This window comes from Maylandia zebra, linkage group LG4 (genome assembly GCF_041146795.1).
Source record: "Maylandia zebra isolate NMK-2024a linkage group LG4, Mzebra_GT3a, whole genome shotgun sequence".
Classification (NCBI taxonomy): domain Eukaryota; kingdom Metazoa; phylum Chordata; class Actinopteri; order Cichliformes; family Cichlidae; genus Maylandia; species Maylandia zebra.
The window spans coordinates 26,155,035-26,181,653 of NC_135170.1; the positions used below are offsets into that span (position 1 = coordinate 26,155,035).

At 39.4% G+C, this 26,619-nt stretch overlaps 1 protein-coding gene across 3 annotated transcripts; it reads left to right on the forward strand.

The window, feature by feature from the left end:
• Positions 1-1,145: 1,145 nt before the first annotated feature.
• camsap3 (calmodulin regulated spectrin-associated protein family, member 3) lies at positions 1,146-26,522 on the forward strand. 3 transcript variants are annotated; one of them, XM_004552103.4, is made up of 18 exons: positions 1,146-1,644; positions 8,882-9,144; positions 15,497-15,637; positions 15,865-15,951; positions 16,917-16,949; positions 17,763-17,901; positions 17,999-18,138; positions 18,233-18,317; positions 18,426-18,468; positions 18,571-18,626; positions 18,884-18,956; positions 19,092-21,189; positions 21,277-21,401; positions 21,604-21,890; positions 21,979-22,072; positions 23,260-23,384; positions 23,480-23,598; positions 24,185-26,522. In XM_004552103.4, exons 1-18 carry the CDS (start codon positions 1,512-1,514, stop codon positions 24,482-24,484), a joined length of 4,341 nt encoding a protein of 1,446 aa, XP_004552160.2. In that variant the 5' UTR covers positions 1,146-1,511; the 3' UTR covers positions 24,485-26,522. The 3 variants fall into 3 exon arrangements, with proteins under 3 accessions (XP_004552160.2, XP_004552162.2, XP_004552161.2); XM_004552105.4 differs by having other exon boundaries at positions 18,920-18,956; XM_004552104.4 differs by lacking the exon at positions 16,917-16,949 and having other exon boundaries at positions 1,147-1,644.
• The last annotated feature ends 97 nt before the right edge of the window (positions 26,523-26,619 follow it).

The following is a 26,619-nucleotide window of genomic DNA, read 5'->3' on the forward strand; positions in this document are numbered from 1 at the left end:
AAAGTTACTGCAGTCGAGAACTTGAAGGGCTTTTGGAACGAACATCATATGATGAGGCACTCTTAAGATTTGTTTTCCAGTGTGGATGGCAGCAGAAAACACGGGTTTAAAAGCAGATGGAAGAAATCCCTCGAGTCTCATTATAAACATCCAACAAAAAATTTTTTTTTTCCAGAATGAATTATGCCTGTTTTTATTTTAGAAACTTCTTACATAGTCTGCCAGTATGTTTGCTCTGTTCCAGTCTTTGTGCTTTGTGTGACAGTTGTTTTAAAGAGGTAATAAGATTAACATCACCATACTGTATCTACTGCTGTAGCTCTTTGTAAGGCAACGGTTATTTAATGAGATCATAATATAGCTTTTCATTGAGTTTAATATTGTTTTCGTTACTTTCACATGTTAATGGACAATTGAGGGGAACAAGTAAAAGAGTAATACAAATACCTTTACTAATTTCATCTACCTTAGATTCATTGTTTACTATATTTGTTTTCTATCTGTCTGCATAATATGTAGATCTGTATGTTCAGAGCAGATTTAGCAAAACGTATTTTGATTAATTAACAGCTAAAAGTCCATAATGTTCTCTGCTTTCTGTCTGCAATAGGCCAAGAGTTGGCCCACTGCAGTGGTGGATATATTGACCAAGATCATACACGTGCTGTAGTTTATGACTAATACAGTCAAATACATACAAGTTAAAACCCCAAATATTTACAGAAATTGTCACAATCAAGACATTGATGACAATACAGAAACTGAAGGTAGAGTATAGATCAGAGAGGTACATTTTATATGTGTGTGTTTGTGTAGGCTACGTTTTTTTCCTGATACCAGTCGAGTTATGGTACTAATTCAAAATTTAAGACAGTACTTTTAGATTCTAATGTTCACATTTGTAAATATTTTAAATTAATGAGTTATAGTTAATCTACATGTTTTTTCGAAGGTTACTGGCTGTTTGACTTTCGCACTCAAAGGTGTCCTTTCATCGACCCACTTGTGTGCGAGAAGATTCACCTGTAGCAAAAGCGCCTCACCTCTACCTGCTGTATCATAAACACTGAAGTCCCGCCCATATTGTTAAAGCTTATTTTCTATTGGACGGTGGAGTGGACGAGCGATTCCACTGTGGAGCACCTGGTAGTCAGTCATCAGCGGGACGAAAGCGTACGTACGTACAGTGAGCTGACAACACGGCAATGCGGACGAAGAAGGGCAAAAACGAGGGGAATAGTCCGGTTTATAGTAGCCCAGCCGGTCGGGGCTTTAGCTGGTGTTAAGGAAAAATTAAGCCAGGACTTCGTCTTCGAAACCTCCGACAAAAGGACCTTAGTTTGATTTGGAAGTAGCTTCGGAGCGGATATTTCCCTGCAAAACCCTGAACCACATCCGTATTCCCAGCCCCGGTCGTATGGAATCGTCTGCTCCAAGAATGATCGCTTGAATATTTTTATACTGTATCCTTTTTCCCCCCCATCACCGCTTCCCATTTTTACAGACTCGCTATGGTGGACTCCCCTACCATGAGGAAGACTTTTGTGGTCCCAGACATAAAATCATTGGATTTGTATGACTGCACTAAATCAAAAATATGCGCAAGTGTCGGATGGCTGCTGGCAAAGTCCTACGGCAGCACAGGTAGGTTTTAGTTCACACGGCAGGCCTGAATGTTATGCGTAAAGGTTGTGTTAAGACCATTTGTTGTCCAACAATGTGTTTATATTGTGTCTAACAGTGTAGCGAAAACCGGTATGCATGTAGGGGAACTGCAGTGTGTGTAGTTCAGCGATTTTCAGCACAAAGAGGCGCATATGAGCAGAGGAGCAATGCATCGTATGCGTTTTTGACACTGACACATGTCATTTGTTCTCACTCAATGGGTGGGCACATTTGGAGGTATGTGTGTCACAGAAACGGCCTCCTCCTGTAGGCCTTATCACGCTAGCCCATTCTGTCGCGTTTCCAGCCACCAGGCTTCAGTCAGAAATTGCAGGCTAGCTGCTGGGGATGTTTTTAATCCGGTTACACAGACAGGGCACACGGGGCGTATGTTTTTCCAGTATCTTTCTTTCTCCTAGTGATGGTGACAGCCCGCAGTACCCACAGTAAACGCTGGTTACTGCTTCATGTTATTTGAATCAAAAGCAGACCGTAGCTTATTGTGCGCTCAGAGAATAGACTACCAGTGCTCTTGTGCCTTATTATCAGGGGGTTTCTTTCCATGTCCTTAGTCAGCAAATTTCAAGAAGCAACTGGGAGAAGCTTTGTAGCGCAAAACGCACACCCACAACATAACCAAAACATGTTTTCTGTACTTAACATGTAGCCTATCATAAGAATTTGTTTTGTCTCATTTTCTTGAGGCATCTCGTCAGCTTTGACCCTGAGGTGATAGCATGGCTCTTTGTTTGAGCACTCACTGGTGAAGATTAGACCTTATGAAGCAGACATCCGATGAGCCTTGTAAAGAAAAAGCCTTGATTGCTTTATTTTTTCAAAAGTAGACTACACATAATGACGTAATGTGGTTATAAAAAAACAAAAGACAAACATATTACTATACTAATACATTCTTGGACCTTTTGATGTTACAGTGTATTTTTTTTTTTTTTTTTAAATACAGGCATTACTTATTTTATCCTGAAATAGGTGTGAGGAGAACTTCATTTAACTTTAGCAACATGAGTTGTTTGTTTCATAATTTCAGGCAGGTCCCAGGTTTAGGACTCTGGGCTGCAGCTCATGTGTACTCTGTTAAGCACCTCAACCACACCCTATGGTCAAAGTCACTCCATACCAAGCTGCAGGAATGTAAGGACAAACACTGTTATGATGTGGAGGTTTTCTCTTGATCGAGTTCAATAGCCCTGCTGATGGTAATTTTTTTGTAAAGCTGGGTGACATCATCTTGTCCCTTATTAGAAACCTAGCACATTAGGACAACACAGAGCCCAGCAGGAGCCAGACAGTCATCTGGTCATGAGCCTTTTTAGGTCAGTTAGTCTATAGATAACAATGGGTGGCATTTTTAATTCCAGTCTCTCCAAAAATGGAATTTGACATGGATAACAAAGTAGTGTTTACAGTGCATTTCATATTTAGTTAGATTATTTGCTAAAAAGCTAATGTTTAACTAATTAAGGAAACCAATAACCACTTATTGAGATAAAATTTAAAAAAAATCTAGAATAAAATCAGCATCAGCGGCAATGATATGGATGGACTGAAATATTTGTGTTTGCATAACAAATGTTTCAAGCATGGCAGCACAATTTAAACAATAAAGTTTCCTACAAGATAGTTTCACTTTTGCCACAAGCAAACCCCTACGGTTAAGTTCACTGTCTTCAGTCAAGATTTCAAGACTTCAGTCTTGTAATGTGCAACACATTGTCTCAGTGGTCAGCGCTGTTTTTCACTTCCCAGTTAAAATGCTTTTTTACATGTTGAAATATTGGGCTGCCATGATGATTTCGCTGTCTCCTTTAACCAAGGAAACATGGACCTTGTGTTTTAACAAGGAAGGAGCCTGTAGGCTGTAACTCGTCATTCTAGTAATGGACAACTCACAGTAGCTACACAGTATCTTTTCAATACGCTCTGCTCTACCTAGGGACATTTGGCTATCAGCATTTATTTTTTAATATCCATCATTACTGGTGATTTGATTAGGTTGCCACGTCTTTACATAGAACTTTCTCCTATTTCATACCAAAATGGAAATTTTGTAATAGAAGACTTGTAGGGAAAATTGCCTGTGAGTGTTGATTTGAAAGGTAAATATCTAAAATATAATGTGTATTTTCTGAAACATGTTTAGAATGTGGCTAAAAAGCAATCCAACCCGTTCTCTAAGTAGTTTTCTTGTGGGTGTTAAGAGGTTAATGGACGAGATAAAATGTTGTTTTCCTTCCTGTATAGTACACTTTAACTATATCTATATTGTATATATGTATACATGCTTGCATACTAAATATACATGCGAGGGTGTTTAATGTATGAAAGTCTTGGGATCTTTTTTTTTTTTTTTTTAATGCATTGACTTATTATTTATGTATAATATTTTCCATGCAGGGTTTAAAAAAAAAAAAAAAGTTAGGCATGAATGTAATTAATTATTTACCCTTGAAGTTCTTGAAGCTGTCATGAGAAATGAGTTTCCAGATCTGAGTATGACTCAAGCTGGAATGGGACAAGAAACTTGATTTACCTGCTGAGGCTTAAGAAATACTTAATCTTATAGTGACAAGTCCAAGGGCATGACATTTATGCATTCTGTTATTCAGGTTTCCTTCTAATCATTGCCAACGTGAATTATCTGTGTTTGTTTTCCATATCTGAATAACAGGGAAACAGACTATGTCGCTGCTTAAATATTGTTTTTTATGTCCAACAATCTCTTGTTGGAGTCATCCTATGTTTTCTTTTCATAGCTATAAAACCAAACCACCTCACACTTTGACCCACTCTTACCATTACAGTAGCATATTACCTTCACATAGCTACAAAGTTGCTGGCCCATACTGAAATCCTGTTTGACTGATTACTCATCCTTTTCCAATCATTGTGACCATGGTGAGTCAGCAAGGGAGAAGGACCTGAGGAGGATGTTGGCTTGCTTTTAATGTTTACTTAAACGGTTGGGATTCCTGTTCACTATATGTTAGCCTTTCATGGCATTATACTGTTAAATGCCAAAACACCTCAAAATATTATTAAGACTTTCTCTCTTTAAAATGTACTTCGCTGTACACTTGCCATTTAATGCAGTTTAAGCTTGTGCTATAGCAAGGTGTTGCCCATGTGATAGGATATACAGGCCTGGTAGAGGGAGCTACTGGTGATGATGTGGTGCTTGATGTATAGTGCAGAAAGTACCCTTTTTACAATAGTGATCAAATAGTACAGTATTATTTAAGAAAGGGTTAATGATAAGATCTTTGTTGTAGATGGCAATAATAAATAATAAAGCTCAGATAAGGTAGTGGCATTAGCATTTTACACAGAACGAGGGGTCACGTGTGGGGTAGAATGCTACCACGGCCCCTCTCACCACTGCTTGGTTTTGGGGCAGCAAAACAGTACCTGCTTTGTTCTAAAAATGAGAGCATATAATCGCCTGTTTGATTCTTCACCACATGATGAAGATGTTATTGTATAATTTTCAATGAAAGATTTAAAAGTTAAAACCGCTTTCATTATTATAACACATATAATGCTGAGTTAAGATACAGGAATTGTAATTATGATTGGCTTTCATTTACTGCCTAAAGATTACATGGAGAAATTTTTAAAATAAATGTCTCTTAGAGTTCCAGAAAGGCTCCCATGAGAAACCTGGACGTTTAGATAGTCATATCCAGCAGGTTGACATTCATTGTGCTAAAGCTTACACCCCAGTGTAAAGTGACAATTGGTGGATTGTGGATTTCTTCGCTTGGTTTAAATCAGTTTCGATTTCCACCTAGCAAGTGAGGTGGAGAGTTTGTATTGTTCGGTGTGTGATTACTGTAGGACAAGTGAGCATGGCTGTGAAATGACCAGCATGCTAGCTCAAATAGTCAGTGAGGTAGAGGGACATGTGGTTCCTGTTATCAGCAGGCTATCAAACGATACAGGTCAGTACAGAAGATATCTAACACAGCTGAACTGACTTTCAACCACATTAGCAAGTTCTATACATCTTACTGCATGTTTTAATAGCTTGGTCTGATTTACTTAAGAAAAAATAAATACTCGTCACTAAAATAGTGCTCTGATCTTTAAGTTTGTAACACTGTTTTCATTGTATTCTTTAGTCCCAGGTTGGTATCTAAGACATTTGGGTTAACAAAAGCACAGACCCGCTGAAGAATCGCAGTCAAAATCACAAATTGCTTGACTGGCTCTTCCTAACAAGCGTTCCTCTAGCTTACCATCTATGATGATGTGTTTAGAAGCTTTTCGCACATTTGACTTTTACCTTTTTACTCAAACCAGTAGATAAGCTTTGACCCCATGAACTATAAAAGTGACAGAGGTAGTTGCTCCTGCTTATGCAAACAAAACAAGCACATGCTTTTAATCTAAATATTCCCCTGGCAGGGCATTGATGAATATAATTGCGGCATCACAATGCAAGGCTTGGTTACAAGTATTCCAGTTCGTCATGCTTTTTGTTACCTTGTATTACTTTTAGTTTTTAAATCGGGAGTGTGCTTTACTAAATAATTGTTGCTATTTTTGCTGTGCATGTGCATAGTTTTGGGGACCTGTATAACAATTTGAAGCCTCAGTTTTCTAGCCACTTTGTTTCTGATATGTGTCACACAAAGTGATCATTCATGGACAGACTGTGTCATAGGGAAATCATTCTTTTATCGATCTTTCCAATCTCACTCAGTTGTGGCATTTGCATCCTACTTTGCCTTCTGGGCTAATTTTTTTCTGGTTTACCTTTTTGTCTTTTACACATTACAGTGGAATTTTTTTTCTTTTACATATACAATGCACCTATGTGACCCAAGATGATTTGTTTTTACAGCACTAAAGTAGGCACTCCAGTTTTGGCACCTGAGAGTATTTACAACAGCATGAACCATGTGGCATGACTGATCATATTGTGTGGCAACCTATAGTCATCATAGGGTGAGACAAAGGGAACAGGGCATTGATTAAAGGAGGCGGCTTTTGTTTCGACAGCTGATGTCAAGGGATCCATTACATGATTATATAATGATACAGCAGTTTAGTGACACCTCCCTTGTAATAATCCCTTTGTTCTTCTGTTATATATAGTCTAAGGCTCTCAAACACACACACAAACACACGTTTTTCCTTTCTTTTTGCAGACATACTGCTTGCGTTTAAGCAAGTCAACTTTTTTGTCCAAGGGCCTTTGAAACGGCAAGTCACATGTTTGTTTATGGTTGCACACAGAAACTGGCTGTTAGGTTTGCTGCAGAGAAACCAGTTTCAAAGGGTGTGTGTCAAGTTTGTGTTTTTAGGGTAAACTTATAAAAGACAGATCATGATAACAAAGTCATTTGTGCACTAGTGTTGAAGGCTCAGATTTTTGTGTTTTTTGCTGTTGTCATCATATTTAGTCTTTATTTTCACATTGGGTGAGAGGGTATAGCCGGTGGGTTTTATGGGCAGCACAGTGGTCGTGTGGTTAGCACTGTCGCAAAAAAAGATCCCTGGTTTGAACCCTGGTTGGGGCCTTTCTGTGGGGAGTTTACATGTTTGTTCTCCTTGTGCCTGCGTGGGTCTCCTCTGGGTACTCTGGCTTCCTACCAAAATCCAAACATGTACATGTTGGGTTAATTGGTTATTCTAAATTGGACTGGGATAAGAGGGAGATAAAGTGCTTAAAGTGTATAGAATAATACACTTTATGAGTGCATGCTTAAATGTAGCTTGTGGTTAAAGTGTTTTGAGTGGTCAGTAAGGGTAGAAAAGCAGTATATAAATGTGACTACATTCTTATCTAGTGATGGCTATCTTGTGTGCTGAGCAAGGTACATCCAGGGTCCATTGTGGTATTAAATTTGATGCTAATTTTGGTAAGTGAAAAACAAACAGAACAAAATGTTGAAGCGACTGAATGTCTGTGAAGGTTCTCAGTCATCCAGGTCATCGTAGTCAAAGGAGCTTGCAAAGAAAAGTGTCTGGACTTCTTTAAGTTGCTTGTTGCTGATAAGGTGGGGCCAGGCTTCACAATGAGCTCACCCAAAACTCTGGCTGATTGGGACCCACACCCAGTTTCACACCTTGGCTCAGGCGATTAGAGGATCATCAGGGGGTCCTTTTGTCCCTCTTTGGGGGGAATACTCCCACTGAGTTTAAATCTGGGACTCTCCACCATTTGACCTTAGAACTGAAGAAGCTTCTCGGATGAGAGGTGAAACGTCTTCAAGCAACTTAAAGAAGTCCAGACGCTTTTCTTTGCAAGCTCCTTTGAAGTGACTGAATGTTGAACAAGACAAAACAATATCCCCGTACACTTGTTGTGAACATAAACATTGTCTATACACATACTTTAAACATGTTTATTCCTGGTTTATAGTTGTACAAGGCAAATCACATGGACATCTCGCTTTGGACTTTATAGACTGAAAAATAGATGTAGTTTCTAGTTTTAAAAACCGTAAAACCAGTGCAGAAATGCCTCAAACCTGCATTATTTAATATAGTACCATTACCAGGAAACACTTGACCCCTGTTTCAATCTAGGGGGTCAATGTTGACATTGTGGATGACTATAAATACCTTGGAGTACACATTGACAATAAACTGGACTGGGCTAAAAACACCACAGCACTTTACAGGAAGGGCCAAAATCATCTCTATTTTTTGAGGTGACTGAGGTCCTTCAACATCTGCTGGACAATGCTAAGGATTTTCTACGAGTCTGTTGGGGCCAGTGCGATCCTCTACACCGTTGCAAGCTGAGGGTCACAGATTCCAACAGACTCAATAAACTGATACGTATGGCCAGTAACGTTGTGGGGATGGAGCTGGACTCCCTTAAGGTGGTATATCAATAAAGGGGATTAATAAAGTATTCTGATTCCTCATGGGGTAACAAATTGAAGTCAGTTTGTAAAGAAGTCTCTCATAGTCTTCTTTACCTCCCTTGCTTGTAAACCTCAGTAAACTCATTCCTGATAAGATCATAGGCTTAAATGTTAGTGTATGGTTTACTGTGTGACTGACATGTCACTAGCACACTTTGCCCCTTGGTTTCACTGTTAGATCTGTTATGTCTGGTCTGGTATAGTTGTGTATGCTCTGGCAATACTGTTGCATACATGTCTGTAATAGAACCACAACTAGAAACTTTTTTTTTTTTTTTATTATTAACCATTTGTGTCTTTTTTTCCTCTCTCTGTAGAAAATGTCCCTGCAGAGCTGCGTGACCCTTTCTACTGTGACCAGTATGAACAGGAGCACCTTAAACCGCCAGTAACACACCTCCTGCAGTCATCAGAGCTCTACTGTCGCACCTACAACATATTACTGGGTAGTACTGCAACTGAGGCTCAGCCAAAAGATAACGCCACCCTGCTGCAGCTTCTAACTCAGAGAGGCGTCGTTGCCAAAGACCAGGACACAACAGTGACTGATGCTGACCTCCGACATAAACCCATCAAAATGGTAAAATGATGAAACTGTCTGGGTGATGGGGAGGGTGAAATGCTTTTGTCTATTATCCTTGGGATTCTTCTCGTTAGACCAGATTCTCTGCTATGCAGAACTCTGTAGGAAAGCAAATAGGTTCAAGTTCGCTTGGTTTCTGATATAGGGCCATGTTTATGCTTTGATTCTAGGGATTAAAGGGCATCAAAAAGACCCCCTACTCATTCAGCCCTTCCCCCACTCCCCAAGCTCATCCCAGAGGATGAGTGGATCCAGCTGCTAGGACAAGAGCAGTCATGGTCACATGAGGAATAACCACTTTACTTTAAGGGTGTGTGTGTGAGAGAGATGATCTAGATACAATAGATGGTTCAGATCAGAATAATAGCTTAACAATTTTGATGAAACATTAGCTGTTGTGTGTTAAGAGAATTCTCTGGGTTGGCTGTGTGAGTCAAATCAAGAGAAACAGGTTTATCCTCTTAGCTCTTGACAATAGATTTCCTTCTCGCTTTCTTTCTTCCTGCTTGCTTAGTTCTTGTTCAAACATAATATAGTCATGTGTTCTTCAATGTGGATTAAAAAAAACTGCAGCTGGCTAATATGTTTTTGCTAAACTACAGGCTGAAATAAAGGGAAATCTTTTTATTTAAGGTAATATGCATTTCTTTTCTGCCCCCAGCTGGCACAACAACTTTCAAATTTAAAGTAGTCTTCCCTTTTTACAGATTACTATCCTTCTCATGGAATGGTATACAATGAAAATTCCCCAGCCATCTTGGTTTACGTACACAAAGGCTGTTTTTGAAAGCTAAGCAGGGACTCTCCAAGGATTAGTAAGGAAAATGGTGTTATGTTAGGTGAATGCTGGTTGCTTCACTGTTCCTGTTTGCTGGCCAAAGGAGCAGGTACTTCCCTGCTGATGGCACAGTTGTAATGAGAACCTCAGGTTTTTGCTTGAAATGGGCTTATGCATTGTTTTGTTTTGTTTTTCTCAGCAATACTGCTGAGAATTTGAGTCCTCATTAAGAGTAGAACCTGATAAAAATCCAAATTTAGATGTCATATTGTTGAACAGATGCACCTATAAATCTGACCCAATTAATGTGAATGCTGCCTTTTTCTTGACTTGGAGCGAGAGAGTGTTTTTTAAAGATAAAAGATACAAAGCAAGATGAATAATGGTAAAAACAGAACCATCCTCTAAAGGGGCTTTGTTAGTTTATTTTTACATAGTATTTTTCCTACTTGTGCTCTGGTGAAAGCTTTAACGAAATAAAAGGAAGAATAAATAGTGTCACATGCACCTTCACTTGTACCGACTCTGAGATCACATAGTTGTTATATCAGATTAGTGAAGGACTTTCTTTTATAAACATGCTTGCTCTTTGCAGGTTTTCTGACATCACCTGCAACAATATCAGTACCCTGATCTGACATCACACATTCTGATGATTATGATGATAATTTAATGTCAAAAATCTTAAAATTCAATTTTTTTCCACTTGTAATCACTGTAATAATGGCTACGGTTATGCTTTCTACTGGGATTATTAAATCCAGTAATAACTGCCTAATGAGACATGCCTCTTTCATGTATCATGTTGCTGTAGTTTCTGAGCATACAAATGTCTCAGCTTGCCTGCCATGTAACTTAGCTCTGAATGAGGTTTCCAGGTCAGGAAATGGTACCTCTTAACTGTAAATCCTAAATTTGTTATTTGGCTGTTACTGTTAATGCTGCATTTGCTGTTTTGCTCCTTTAGTGTATGAGCTTTCCAGTAGCTGTTTGGCTTCTCTTTGGGCTTGTCGCCACTGACTGGCACTGCAGCTACAGTGTGGCAAGCAATGAAAGTGGGTCATGCTGCAGCAATAGAAGGATGGGGCATCATTGTGGGTCTTGGCCAGTAAACGGCTTTGCAGCAGCAATCTGCTGCAGGACTGCTGTATATTAAAGCTTCACATATTTGAGTCAGACAAGGTAGATAACATGCTACATGCATTTAAAAGCATGTAGAGTCATGCTTGTAGTTGACTGCACACTGGTGCCTGTTATTCTGCAAAGCCATCAACTGTTAATGACTTTTTACACTGTTATTGGTAAATCGCACAACTTCATATTATTGCTGCTGTTAGCTAATCATTGTGTTTGCTAATCGTGTAAATCCAGCGTTGCAGGTTCATCATAAGTCGTAAGGACACATTGGGTGCTGGCTGGAGTTCATGCATCAGGACTGGAGTAGAATGCCACTGACCTAATCAAAGTAGGGCAAAAAAGCTAACAGATGGTTAAAGATAAAAGCTAACCTAATGCATACAGAACTGTAAGTTATCAATTATTCTCTCATCCCATTTTAAATCCATAGACATTAATATGGAGTTGGAACCATTTGCAGCTATAATAAGTTTCACTATTCTAGAAAGGTTTCTACAAGATTTTGAGTTGTTTGTGAGAATATTCAGAGGAGCATTTGTGAGCTCAGACACTGCTGTTGGGTGAGGGAGTCTGGCCAATGTTCTAATTCATCCCAAAGGTGTTTGAGGTTGAGGTCTGTACGGCCCAGTCAAGTTATTCAACAACAAACTCATCTGGCCATGCCTTTATGGACTTTGCTTTGTATACTGGCAACAGTCATGCTGGAATATAAAGGGGCCTTTCCCAAGCTGTTCTCAAGAAGTTGGAAAAATTGTCCAACATGTTTTGGTAACTGAAGCATTAGATTTCCCTTCACTGCTCCAGAGTCCAGTGGTGAGATAGTATTAATGTGTCTATGTTAGATGGAGGAATCGTAACACAAAAAAACCTACTTAGAATTCCTTGGAATTGGGTTCAAATCCTGCAGCCGCCTCCACCCCATTACTTGTGTCCTATGTGTAATGAATTATATGTCCTACTACTAACTGTTCTTCTGGTCCACTACTTCTGATGGTTGCCCAGCCCCCATCACTCCTCAGATTGGGGATAAAGATCTTTGAAGATTAGAGATAATCTGCCATGCAGACTGAGTGCAATCATCCACTATCGCATGACATGCCAGAGATGACCACTGACTCACCAGGCACCTAACCTACCTCACAATATGAAACATATTGGTTAAATTTGCTTCTGTAACAATAGATTCTAATTCTAATCTATATGTAATATTACTATAGATACTGTGTCGATTCCCACAGCGCTAAAGTAAGTCATGTAGCTATAATGCTGCTAAACCTCTTCATGGTCTCCTGTTGGTTTTGGATGGCAGTGACACTTTGTCTTAAATCATAGTGCTGTGCTGGCAGGTTTTCTGGTCAAGTGAGCATCATTCAGGAGCTTAACTGAAATTAGATGTGGCAGACTATCTGAAACACTAACCATCATCTTGCACATTTATTCTGCTTTGGGCTTCTGTTGAATGATAACTAATGTGTTGTAATGAAACTTGTTTACAGTATACAAAATTACTTTTATGCAGCTTTTCTACACTTGTCTTTACTTGCTTAGGTATACAGTTCATATACATATGGATGTTCATACTATAACCCCTTTCTAAAATCCCTTTCTGGGCCCCAGCCCTCCCTGATCCCCTATTTTTCTCCCCATCAGGTGGCACCAAGCAGGGTAGGGAATGGGGTTAAGTCATATTTCAGACGTAATCAGATTTTTCCCTCATCATAATCTCACATAATGCTTAACAAGATGCCTTTTGCATTCTTTGTTTATCTGAGTTACATTTATAGACATGCAAACAGAGTTTCCAAATAATCCCATAAAATTCCATGTTGATTGGGTTAATTTGTGGCCTATTAATTTTTTGTCTGTGTGTCACATTGGTTTAAGGGGCATGGATGTTTTTTGTTTTTTGTTTTTTAAGAGCTAGGAGCTAGGACTAAGCCAGGAGCAGAGAGCAGTGCTGCAGTCAGGCTTGTACTGAGATGCATTATGGGTCAGCTGGTTGGTTGTTATGGTGATCTGGCAGGCTCTGTGCTGTGTGTTTGAGTTGCTCCTCTCATTAGGGAGACTTGTGATTTAGCTTAGTGAGCTCTCCTGGGTGTGCAATGGGAAATCCACTAGCAGCACCCCCTCCTTTATCTCCTTTCATTCTCCCATTTTTTCCATGATTTACCCTCTGAATAATTACTGTAGGCATAACATCGGAGTCAGCCACTCTCAATAGTTCTGTCATGCATTTGTTCTTTTTCTCTCAGTCATCTTCTTTTCACACTGTGGCAATAGCTCCAACCTATGATTACACACTTTGCGGCTAAAAGCAAAAATGTTATATCTTTTTGCTTTCATGGCAGAGCATAGTTACTGGCAAAATTTACTGGTTGTTAGGAAAATACAAGTGAACCATTGCTTATCAATATTCCAATATTTTATGATTAAAAAATGTATAATATGTAATCTTACATGATGATGATGATGATAATATAATTGATGTTTAACGCAGTGGACATTTTTATGTTTGGCTCACATTGACTCATTCATACAAAAATAAATAAATTACATTTTCTAAGGATCTGTATTTTGAACTACAGAATCCTGTAAAACCATGTTAATATAATCAATTTATTTCCAATTCTTACAATGTTGGAATGATCAGTACTAAGTAATTATATTCTGAATCCCTATTGGTTTTGGTTTTTGTAGGAACATTTATTGCTTTGATGTTTCAGCCCTGCAGTCCCTGTATTAGGCAGGACACACAGAAGCAGTAACACTAGTGCTGGCAACAGTGGTTGGCAAGCAGGTCACTCAGGGCCACACTGCTCACAGAAACAGACTACAGCACATCCAGAGAGCTTTGACCAATATTATCTGGCAAGCTTTTGCTGGCATACCCCACCCAGCCTGCCTGCCCAGGCACTGTATGTGTTCAGGTCAGCACTTTACATCAGGGATCAGTACACAGATATGCACACAGCTGGACTGCCCCTGCCCCCCATCTGGGGCTACGCAAGAGTTTAAGAGGAAAAGAATCTCTGAAGTTGTAAGTAGTGAAAGGCGGCAGGCGCTGATTTGCACATATTAAGCTCCAAATTGTTGACAAGATTTTGAAGGAATGGCCCCACAGTATGTTTTAATCGGCCTTTTGCCTCTCTGCTAGCCTGACTTAATTATTGTAACAAGCCTGTTATTGCAGTTACCTATTAATGTATTAATGGAGAGATTGGCACCCAACTGTACTGTTGAAAGGCAATTTAAAAGGATTTAGATAAACAAGATAAAAAAAGGTTCATACATGTTTTCAATTTGTTTACAAGTGTTTAGCTTATTGTATATGAGAAGCTAGCAGAAAGAGAGTGCTGCTGGCATTACTCACTCAGATGACGAGAAAGGGCAAGAGAAAGGTGGCCACAGTGGCACATTCTAAAACTGAACAAATTTATTAGCAATTTGTATAAACAAAGTAGAACTAATATTCTGAACAATTATGAATATAGTGGGAATTGCAAAAATTGTTCAACTATTATAATTTGCAGCAGTAACAAGGTTGACTATAAGATAGTGTTGTACTCTTTGCTTTGCTGTGTTTGTACCCTACAGTACAAACAGAGCACAACGTCTAATAAGTTAACAGGTTTATAGAGTTAAAGGTTTCACTCTAGCTGAGCTGATAATGTTACTGGAACATTTTAACAGGCTTTGCCTGTAAGTTCTGTCTTACAGGCAAAGTTGTTAATGTGTTTTATCTATTAACCAGAGCTCTGTAATGGTCTTGTCTAAGTAGGTAACTTCAAATTGTGATTGTTAAATACATTTAAGTACGTTTTCTTTCTTCTTCTTCTTTTTTGCTTGATTGTATTTGAGTGGGGAAAATCAAGGTTTTATAACCATTTTTTGTGTCAAAAATACATTCGGTCACAAGCACCTGTTTCTTAAAGAGAATGGTGTTCTTTGTTACGCTTCCTGGTGATCTAGTTACAACACATCATTTTGTCCTGCAGTCTCTCACACATGAGTCATACAGAACTATTTCACTGTGCAAAAGAGAAAGGGAAATGGCTCAAAGAAGGCAAATAAAGGGAAAGCAGGTAAGGAATGGCAATCTTGCAGACCATGTGTTCACCTGCTACAGGTCCAGTGCCTCTTTAATGATTTAATGAGGGTATAAACATGAGTCCAAAGGTCTTCCACATCTACTGATGTGTGTGTGCTTACTTGTTGAGAGCTGTTGTTAGTTTCTGCTGACTCATAACTGGCTTCTAGTGACCTCTGGAGGGTGTTTCATGTAAATACTGGTAGTGGTGCATTGTATTTTGCTGTAAGGACCATGCTAGAAAAGGATCCAACATTACTGTCTTAACTGTAATTGATTGATGCTGCCCAGGGTCATTGCTCTTCACTTCCTTTTTTTTTTTCTCCTTCCCATGTGATTTGGTGAAGAGTGCTCATCTGGCAGTGATGGATGCTTTGATGGCTGTGGGAGCCATGGAGACAGTGACTGCGGTGAAGACATGTAGTTCTGCTGAGCTCCTGGGAAAAGCAGCCAGCTGGGAAGATGCTCTGCTTCACTGGGTTAATGAGGTAAGGAACAGGCCAAAGAAAACAATGTCTTTTTCAGAAAAACACCTAATTTTCTTTCAGAAGATGTTCTTGGTTCAACATTTGTATGAGCACTAAGTTAGTAAATTAACTGGTGACTAATGAACTGTAATTCTCTAAACTTTGTTTTTATATGCTTGTTTCTGACTTTGTGAACACACGGCACAAAAGAATGTGGAAATGATTTTCTCTTGTTATTATGCTATTAGTTGAACCAGAATCTGAGAGAACGTACTGAAGGAGCCCAGAATGACTTGTCTGAGACCATTACAGACCCCCAACCTGTTCAACCATCAGTGAGTACTGCATTAAATATTCAGTGTATTGTCACTGTTATTGTATTGTTATTTCTATCCAGAAATGCGTGATATTCTTGATGGGATTATGCAGTCAGGGCAGGTCTGTTTCGTTTAGGTTTTTTGGGGGAACAGGGTGTATATAAATGAGTATATACATGGGTGTAGTCAGCAATTTTTGCAATTTTAATGACGTCAGTTGCTGTTGCAAATCAGGTGGAGTCAGGTGTAGCTTGGCACAATATTCTAGACAGGGTTTTGTGGCACTAATCCAGAATTATCAGTTGGCGTGGCTCAGCTTCTATAATGAACAATTACGTGTGTTCTGCTCAAACCTTTAAGTTGCAGTGGGTGAAAGTGAAACGGGTATCTAAGAAATGGAAGGAAACTTTTTTGTTTTACACAAAAAATGCACAACACAGGAAAATGTCTATTTGTGACAGACAAATGTTATAAAATCATAGAAATAATATATTGCCAGTGTGCAAACAGTGTAGGTTCCATAATAAAAAATACATTTGAATTTTGATAGATTAAATTCAGTGGTTTGCCTCATCTTCTGCATATTTGATAAGAGCTTTTTGTTCAATAAAAAAAAGTTTACATGAAAAATATCATGCTTTGTCCAGTCAGAACAAAACCTTCCAGCTGCTACATTAGTATTCAGAAACTTTCACCCTGTTTTGGAGACAAACGAAATTATTATAAAAGAAGCTAATTTCTGTTTTTGCTTCCTATTTCTACTTCCTTACTCTATCAATCCTAACAAGTCTTGGTTGATATATTAAAACAAGGACAAGGTGGGAATTGCTTTTTCAAGATGGCCGTCTTGCCATTTCGTGTAAATAAAGTAGTCACAACCCTTTGTTTTTCTAGTTCTTCCACTCTTCGCTTAATATGTCTCCCTGTACTCCTGTTCTCCATTTCCTTCTATTTCCTGTCTCTCCCCCGCCCCAATCTGACAGTGTCCTACTCGCTGGTACTGGAAACTTGTTCCTGTAAGTTCCCTCCTTTCCTCTGCTTCCTCCCCTTGTCCCTCCATCCTTCCAGTGTCTTCATCAAATTTATCAGGAAATATCTGATGGTCAGGTTTGTTTGTTTCTTCCCCAAATGTGATGTGGGAATGCATTGTGCATCACATCCTAGTAAGCATTAAATTGCACTTAACAGCATAAGTGTGATAGATTTGGGCTGTGACAATAGCTCTAAAGACATTGTTTGTGGAGACGTGTGGTGCATGAATAGCAGTCTTTTTTTTTTTCTTTTTTTTTTTTTTAACTGATCATCTGAAACTGCCATGTTCAAGTTTTTCTCAAGTGTGGGGCAAAGATGTCTGTATGTGTTTATGAGAGTAACAGAAAGGCTTCTAATCCACTGGTTCACTGCCACAGTGGGCTGTTTTGTCTGTATACTATAGCTGTACCTGAAACATTTTCTCTCTTTCTGAGATCTAATCTCTTTCTTTCATTCTGTCTCCTGAGACCTTCACTTGACCCACTTTTTCTGAAGAAAAAACCCCTTTCTTTCTGCTCCAGTTCAGTCACTCTCTCTGCATCTTCAGTTTGTTCACATTTGCGCTCTCCTTTTCACATCGGTTTAGCATGACCTTTCTTTATTTCATTTGTTGCTTTTAATTTTGTAATCACTTTTTATTATTGTGTATCACTGTGTGTCTGCTTAGGAGCATTTACCTATGTTTGATAAACTTGATGGTTGATGGCATGAACTAATATGTGAAATTTATAAAATTACATTCAACATTGTGTGTGATTTGTCTTTTTTCTTTCTCTTTTTTTTTTTTTTTTTTTTAGCTCCGCTATAGGAAGGATAAAATTCAGTCCAAACTAAAGCCAGTTTTTCCAGTAGTGAATGAAGTTAAAGACCTGTCCAGTGGATGTGCTGTTGCTGCCGTCATACATTACTATTGCCCCGGCCTTCTGAGACTTGAAGGTACCAACAAACATTCTAACAGAATGCTGCAAAAAATGACCTTTAGAACCTGAGACATTTGTGAAAATTAAATTTTTTTTTCTCATCTCTCTGTTAGATGTTTGTATGAAGGATTCCATGTCTGTAGCAGATAGCTTGTACAACCTGCAATTCATCCGTGAATTTTGTGACAGCTGCCTAAAGAGCTGCTGTCACTTGGCACTGGAGGACATGTTATATACACCACAGGAACTTCAGGTACTTTCAGTCTGGATCACTGATGAACAAAAAAATATATTCACACAAATACTGTGTTATCTTTTGAGTGCTTGATTTATTTTCTGGGATTTAGATGAACTTGCTGAGCTTCCTGGCAGAACTGCTTAGCTGGTTTGAAGTACAAAGACCAGAATTTGTGCAGCCAATAGATATGTTAAGTAAGTCTCACTGATTCTAAATATTGTTTAACACGAACATATATTTCATATATATCATATATAATTGATATATTTTAAAAAGTCTGTTTGTGGCTTTTCTTTTGTCAGGCGAATCTACACCAGTAACACCAAGCAGCTTGAGTGATAACAGGTACAGAAGCTTTCTGGGTGTGATTTTGCTGTTGTAGTAGACTAAGGGCAACGTATTATTTAGACAATACCGTCATTTAAGTGAAGTATTTGTGCTTTGCAGTACCTCCCCCTCTATATTCAAGAAGCCTTTCCTCCCAATTTCCTCTTCTGCATCAGGTAAGATGAAGACTATGGTCAGCCATCATTACATTTAGCTACATAAGCATTTTACAGTGTGGTTCACTTATTTCCTTCAATCCATGTTTGTCTTTTAGTTGTGTCTTGTGCTGTTTGATAGTCTTGTTTTCTTATTTGGATAGACATTCGAAACTTTTTGTAAATGTTTTCCCTTTAATTTCTGTGTTCCATTTTTTTTTGCATCCCGGTGTTGTTTGCATGCCTTTACATGTCTGTGTATGTCCCATTGTACTCAGGATCTTTGACTCAGTCTACCTCAATGTCTCATATAGAAGGAGCTGGAAAGACATGGAGCAAGAAACCTCTGAGGTAGGACTAGCATATTCTGGACTGATTTAAGCATTTTATTTTATTTTATTTTTTTTTTAATGTGCTCATGCTTGTGTTTTCTTTTTTGTTTTGTTTGTTGTTGGGGTTTTTTTTTTTTTGGTTTTTTTTTTTAAGCCGGCCATTGTCAGCAGTATCCTTCAGCATTCCTTTTGGGCTAGACAGCGACGTAGACATTGTGATGGGCAACCCTGTAATAACCCGCTCTGTGAGCTCAGATCAGCTGAACCCAGCTGGTCAAAATATGGCAAGGGTGCCCTACACCCCTCCCGAAGACCTCAGTCATTTGCTTAGCAAACCTTCAGGACCTAATGGTCCACAGAGAGCATCCTGGGCCACCCAGACTCCCACTGTTCCTAAGTTGGCAGAGGAGAATGACCTCGGGACAAGTGAAACAGGAGAGCTGCCTACAATTGAAGAGGCTCTTCAGATTATTCACAATGAAAGCAAAATGGAGCCTCGTTTACACCCTGATGGTGCTCCTGACGGCTTCTACCTCCACTCTCCTGATGATCCTGCTAGTTCTCGCTATAATGGCAATTTACCACCAATCAGCTCCTCTGCACCAACCCGCTCAGGAATGATGTATCGGCCAACAGGAGAGTCCAGTGAATCCACTCGCACTAGAAACACTTCTGAATGTTCACGAGATGATGACTCAGTTTTGAGAGACGGTAGTGTGGATTCAGATGCATCAGAAGACATGCCTAAAGCTCAGTCCACTCCATCAACACCCGGTGCTGCAGGTGGTGCTGCTATTAGAGCTGGTAAGGAGGTTCCTGACAGTGGTGTGAAGATGACCAGTTTTGTAGAACGGAAAAAGAAACAGATTACTGATTCTCCAAAATCTAGTGATTCTCCTCAGATGACATCATGGGCACAGAAGTCTGAAGAAAGCCCCAGCAAGAGCCCACAGCTGAATAATGAGATGTCGGAGTTGGGGGTTCGGCTTGAAGAAAAGCGCAAAGCCATCGAAGCTCAGAAGAAACGCATTGAGGCCATTTTTGCAAAGCATAGGCAGAGACTAGGAAAGAGTGCCTTTCTGCAATTAAAGAAAGAGCACCGTGAGGGGAAAGGAGAAGATGGCCAGGTCAGTACCTCATTCACAGAAGAAGACCTCTCTCGCTTGACACTTGAAGAGCGGCTAGCACGAATCGAATTGGAAGATCAACAGGAACAAGATGAAGAGCACCCCACAGTGGAAGATGAGGGTAATGTTAAAAGAGGACTTGCGCTCAACAAGCAGGTCAAAGAGAAGGCAGGTACACCAGGAGAGAAGCACCATGCGACACCTACTGACAAAGTGGTTGCTCCTTTAGGGGACTATAACAACGCAGTGTCCAAGCTAACTGCAGCTCTTAGCTCCCTGCAAAGTGACATGCAACGACTGACTGAGCAGCAAAATCAGCTAATGAAGAAAAAAACGTCACCTTCCAATAACAAGTCTTGGGTTATTCCAACCAGCCCTAAAACCTCCACCTCAGCCCCTCCTCCTGCACGCCTGTCACGAGAAACCACTCGAGATTTAAATTCGGCCTCCTCTTCTCCGTCTCCATCACGCAAAATCACAAACCACACCACTTCTCCTAAATCTCCTCATGTACATCGAAGAGCCCAGTCTGTACCTCCTAAAAGCCCAAAACACAGTCGTCCATCAGACACTAAAGTCCCCTCCCTGTCGAGGGTTCTTACCCCACCTACAAATGTAGACCGCATCCCCCATCTTCGTCGTGTAAATCCCTGGCAATCTCAAGTACAGACTTCATCCTCATTCTCCATTGGTGACTCCGGTAGCCTAGATGAGCTGCGCTCATTAGGACCAACTCCTGTGCCAACAACTACACTGACCCCAATACCAGCTTCTACCCCAACTCCAGGTCCTGGTGCAGATGACGGCCTGTCAGAAGTAGGCTCCAATGATGGACAAAGTATATTTAGTATGGACCTTGAGGTCGGGTCCAATCATGGTCCATTGACTAGAAAGGAAGGCGTTGCAGGAGGGGGCTACAGCTCTGGTGCCCCATCTGAATGTTCTTTTGAGAGTGATGCACCTGCAGGGATGTTGAATGGCAAACGCAGTAGCCTGATAGAGATCTCACTGTCTGCCTTGGGAGGAGATGATGAGGAGGATGACCAAGTGCCTGATGCTCTCTCTGACTCAATGAGTGACCTCACAGAGGCAGAGAATAAAGCAGCAGTTGGTTTCTTTTTCAAGGTTGGTGGCTGACACATATTTTCACAGTATATATCTGCATAGAAAGCGTGCTATAATTGGTGTGCATTCATCCCTTTTTATTATTAGGATGACAAAGATCGACCGGAGGATGAAATGGCTCAGCGAAAAGCAGCTTTTCTTGAAAAACAGCAGAAGAGAACAGAAGAGATGAAAAGACGAAAACTTGAGCAGGAAAAAGAAAAAGAATCAAAGTGAGACCAGTTTCTGAATAGCTTTAATTTAATCTTTTTTTTTTTATTTTAAGCAGCCAAAGGGTGCACATAATTTGGATTTAATAATTTATTGTTCTGTGTTTTATGACTCGAATTGTTGCTATCATTAATCCCATAATTCAGTCTTGTTGCATTTCATAATGTGGCGTTACACATTAAAGGTCTTACACTTCATTTTTAGCAAGCCCCAGTGGATGATCATTGAAGGCTGGGGCAGTAAAAATGAGGACAGACCACAGACCCCAGGCACTCCTCCCAAAACCCCACCAGCAGAAGGCACTCCTCAACGTAGAGGAGACTTCACTAAGCAGGAATATGAGAGGAGACAGCAATTGAAGATCATGGAAGACTTGGACAAGGTTCTGAAGCAGAAACCCACTACAGTGCGTGGTGTCAAGAAGCAGAGACCTAAGACTATGTTCAGAGATGACTCTGTGCTCTCTCAGAGTCCTGTCAAAGGTTTCATGGGTAAGTACTTCTGACTTTAACCAGTAAAATTCCCGGCTTTTGTATTCTCTCTTCCTATGCTCACATGTACAATATTTCCTACTTGTAGGCACTAAGCTCAACAAGGTATACTCCCATTCATCCATGAACCTGTCCTCCATGGCTAATGACCCTGGCGGTATGACCGTCAGGAAGTCACCCAGGTAACCTGCAAATTGATAATGACTTGATGTATTTTCTTTTTTTAAATGGTTAAAAAGTGGGAAGCACAGAATTTAGCCTGAAACATTGAAATTTAGCCTGTGTTTAAAGTCTCCACTCCAAACTATATACCAGTTTTTAAATTGTGTTGATAGGCCAAGTAAAAAAAAAAGCGTTTTTTGTTTTGTTTGTTTTCTTCTGAATACTACCGTCACATTTAGTGCGAGAAGAAAACCGCAATCGAAAAATCATATTGCAGCACGTGACATTAGGTTGTTAAGGAAGAGGAGAAAGTTTTAGGAGCGATGGTAGCGAGTGAGCAAGAGAGAGAGTGATATTGATAGCGAGTTTTGATAGTTGAGAAATTTGTGATGTTTAGCGTGTTTGGAGTGTAGTTGGTGTGTAGTCATTGTTTTGTGTGTCAAAATAATGAGTGCACTGTTGAATGTCACATTTGCTAGCCAAAAACCATTAAAGGTAGATTGAAATGTAAGTGTTGTCTCCAGGTGGAAAACAGGAGGAATGTTGACAGGTCTGCAGCTATTATCCCTGTGATATGCGCCTCTTTTTTGTAGTTTTTTTTTTTTTAAATTTCACAAATAATTTGTATGGCACCTTATTGTTCTGTAATTTTATTTTTAGAAATAGTTTTAAATGGTTGTACAAAAGACACCTGAGGTATTGCATGCATTTTTAGGTAAATAGTTGCATATAGCTTTGCTGTTTGCAAAATTTGTACATATTTTTTTTAAATGTACAATTTCTGTTTGCATTTCAAGTTATGAAAATGATTTGTTAAACATGTTTTTTGCTTTCACAGTAAAAAAATTTTCCTACTCTGATTTTATTATTTTTCTGTGATTTTTAGATCATTTGTGTTAATACAGTAAGTCAAAATTGAAAAAAAATGACTGTAGATTTAGACATGTGAGGTTGTGCTGAAAAGAATGATATCAAATAAGGTAAGGTCAATAGTTTTTAAAGTTGAAATATTAAGGTAAAATCAAAAGTACTGAAAAACAGCCAATTTAACCTTGGACCCCAGAGGGTTAAAGTTTAAAATATTTAATAAGTGGGTGTTCTTGTATCATTGATACCAACTATAGATGCAGTTTAGTCTGTGTTATCAGGTGCAAATGAAAAATAAAGCCTCAAAATGTAAAAAATGCTTCCTCTGTTATCTCTCTAGTCGTTCACACTCTCCTGCTCGATCACGGGGAAGGTCCCCAGGACGAATTGGTGTTCAGAATGGAGAGAAGGACTGGGAGACTGGCTCCGCTATTTCCTCCCCTGCTTCTATCCCAGAATATACAGGTCAGTCATAATTTCCACACAAAAAATTGTAAAAATGAATGCTGCAAGCATTGTTTTGTTTGCTTTATAGCATTTGGAAATGTTGTGTTTTGCAGGACCAAAGCTGTACAAGGAGCCTAGCTTTAAGTCCAACAAATTCATCATCCATAATGCTATCACTCGTTGCTGCCTGGCTGGGAAGGTCAATGAACCACAGAAAAACAAGATTGTAGAGGTAAACCATCCCGCTGTGTCAGAGTCCAACAAAAAGCTACACCCTAATTAGGTTATGTAACGCACTTAAAGCCAGGTTTATACATGTTTGCGTTTGGGTTGTCCCAGACAAAAGCTGCTCAACATGAAAGAACTATAGTGATTTTTTTAACTTGTGGCTTCCAAATGGTGATACTGTGTTAAAAGATGGCTGTTGTAATAGACTTCCAACCAAAAGGCTGTCTGGGAAAAATTCTGATAGTATCAGAAATTTTAAATGACCATCTCACAATGTGACTGCTGCCACGACCTATTTGTCAACAATTCAACATACAGTGATGCACAGATCATTTTGTGAAAAGACAAAACAAATTGAAGATGGAGGTAAAACATGCAAAACAATATGTTTGAGGTGGTGGCAAAAGTGTGGCGGCAAAACCTTTGTGTAATATGACTACCAGCTGTTGTTATGAATGCCCTAAGGAGGATGTAGCATGTAAAAATAAGTTGGTATTATCATCACACAACCTGCATGCATCAAACCTAATGTCCTCCCCAAGTTGATTAGGTCCATATACTTATTCTTTTCTCTATATCTCTCTTTTCAGGAAATGGAGAAAAGCACAGCCAATCACTTTCTTATCCTCTTCAGAGATTCCAGCTGCCAATTCAGAGCGGTTTATACCATGAACCCTGAAACCGATGAGATGGCACGGCTAACTGGCATTGGCCCGCGAGTCATCACGCTTGATATGGTTGAGTCCATTTACAAGTACAGCTCAGACCGCAAGCAGTTCACCGTCATCCCGTCCAAAACCATGTCCATGAGTGTTGACGCTTTCACCATCCCTGGCCATTTTTGGCAAAAGCGCCCAGGAACTCCCAAAAAGTTTGGCACTCTCAAATAAAGACTTATCCAATAAAGGTAGAGGTGCTTTTCAGGGAATCCATTCCCAACTTGACTTTTCATTTCCCTTGATTTTGGCCAGTGTGGCAGTTGAGATTGTTATTCAGTTAGAATAACAGAAAACAGATTGAGTGACTTTGGACAGCTATCCACGTGGAGCTAACACTACATGCTAAGAGAATGGGCCAAGCACCTACTCACTCAGCCAGTGTGCTTAGAATAGTTTATCTCTGGTCTACCTAGATTGTAAAATAATGCAACTGATTCAGGACAACAACTCCCCCCCCCCCCCCCCCCCCCCCCCCCCCCCCCACCCCCCTCATGCCTTGCCTTACCCTGCCATGCCCGAGTCATTTTTGCGACTCTAAGGTAAGAAAAAGAGAGGACAACCACACTGCCTTTGCCTGCAAAACAGTACTTAGGGCACGAGTAGTTCCCACCCATCTCAGTTCTGCTTGCATTTGCCTTTTCTACTTCTAGGGCTCACTCTTTCCACTCTGCTGAAACAAGTCTAAGGTCTCAGTTTTGATTGGAGACTTCAGCTGAAAATTAATAGCAGATAACACTGCTCCCAATGAATGTAGGGCACACACTAACCATTCATTCCATTCAGGGGTGTTTTCACTGTTTGAATCTATTATAGTGAATGGTCCTTCTGCACTGGTAGTGACTGCTGTCATTGTCAGTGGACTTCCAGACCTAGGAAATGCTTGTGCCACATAGTTTGTGAACTCCATTCAATCTCTCAGCTGTAGACATCTGGATGTTTTTTTTATACCATTTGCCATGTTTTTGCTGGACAAAATTATTCACTCTTTGAGAACTAAAAGAAAAATGAAATTCATGTGACTTTTTCCCTAGTAGCTCGCTTTTTTCATTTTCAACACGTGATGAATTGAAATGTTATTTGAGCTTATCTTGAAAAATAAACCTGGAAACATGAAGGAGGGCTTTATCGTGTTTATCTTGGATACAGCTCTTTGTGAGAATGATAATCAATGATAATTTAATATATACTGAATGCTAATTAATTTGATTTTTTTTTGACAATGATTTGTAAAACGTTGACCTTTGTAAGCTATGAATAAGCTAGCCTGCTGCAAAGTATAAGTGAGATGTATGTTTGAGTTGCGAATGAGTGAATGAGAATGAATAGAATTTGAAACAGTTTGTCTTGGGATGAATAAATCCTTTAGGTCACTATGAGTCTGTTTCCTATTATTTTATTTCCCTGTTTATGTGTCTTGGCATATAAACAGTAGGTTTTCTTGATGAAGGATCATTCCGGACTGTAACAGCCCTCATCTACCCCACAGTCTCTAGAGACTCCATGTGCAACTGGAGGAATGTAAAATGCCGAACTGCTTTTTTTCTTTTTTTGCTTGTGTCCACACTTCTAAGACCTTGGAATTGCTTGTTATGAGGTCAATATCACTACAAAAACCTGTGGCGAATTAGCCCTCTATCTTTTTTTTTAGTTGTCCCGTCAACAGCTATTGCGGTTCAGCTGTCTCTCTCTCGCTCTCTTTTCAAACCACTGCCTGCAAGAAATGTGTTTTTGAATGAGATTCCATTACTGATATAAAATAATGTTAAACAGTGATTAGGAAATAAATGATAAATTTGTGTGTGAGGAGTAGTGCAAATGGAATTGGTGGACTTTTGTATTTATGTGTTTGTTAAAACTAGTATTTGGTAGTTAACAGCCTTTTATTTTTTTTTTCTTTTCTTGATTCAGTGCAATTTCACCCCTAGAAATCCCCTTATCATTGAGAAGTGTATTTATTTGCTTTAATTTAGACGGTGCATTTGATGTTTAGTTTCAGGTCATCCTTTTTTTTTCCTTTAGTTTTTCTTTCTTTTTTTTGGTTTAGGTTATAAGTCATGTAGTCATTTCATAGAAGTTGTCATAACATTGGTTTTCTTTCCCTTGTTTTTGGATCTGTGCCAGCACACTATAAATGTTCATTCCATAAACGGACTTAACTGACTTCTTTGGCAACTTAACCAGATGAATAAAATCCATTTTAAATCATCTACATCTTGTTTTTCATCTTCATGTTTCTTTCCCACATTCATTTGTTTTTATTGTAGTACTTGGAGCAGTAATAATTGAAAAAATTGTTAAAGGTAAAA

Excerpts from the sequence above, each read along its gene's own strand:
- camsap3 (XM_004552103.4), top strand. The coding sequence starts at position 1,512 with ATGGTGGACTCCCCTACCATGAGGAAGACTTTTGTGGTCCCAGACATA. Across the intron at positions 1,645-8,881 it reads AAAGTCCTACGGCAGCACAG|AAAATGTCCCTGCAGAGCTG; the intron begins GTAGGTTTTAGT and ends CTCTCTCTGTAG. Across the intron at positions 18,957-19,091 it reads TGGAGCAAGAAACCTCTGAG|CCGGCCATTGTCAGCAGTAT; the intron begins GTAGGACTAGCA and ends TTTTTTTTTAAG.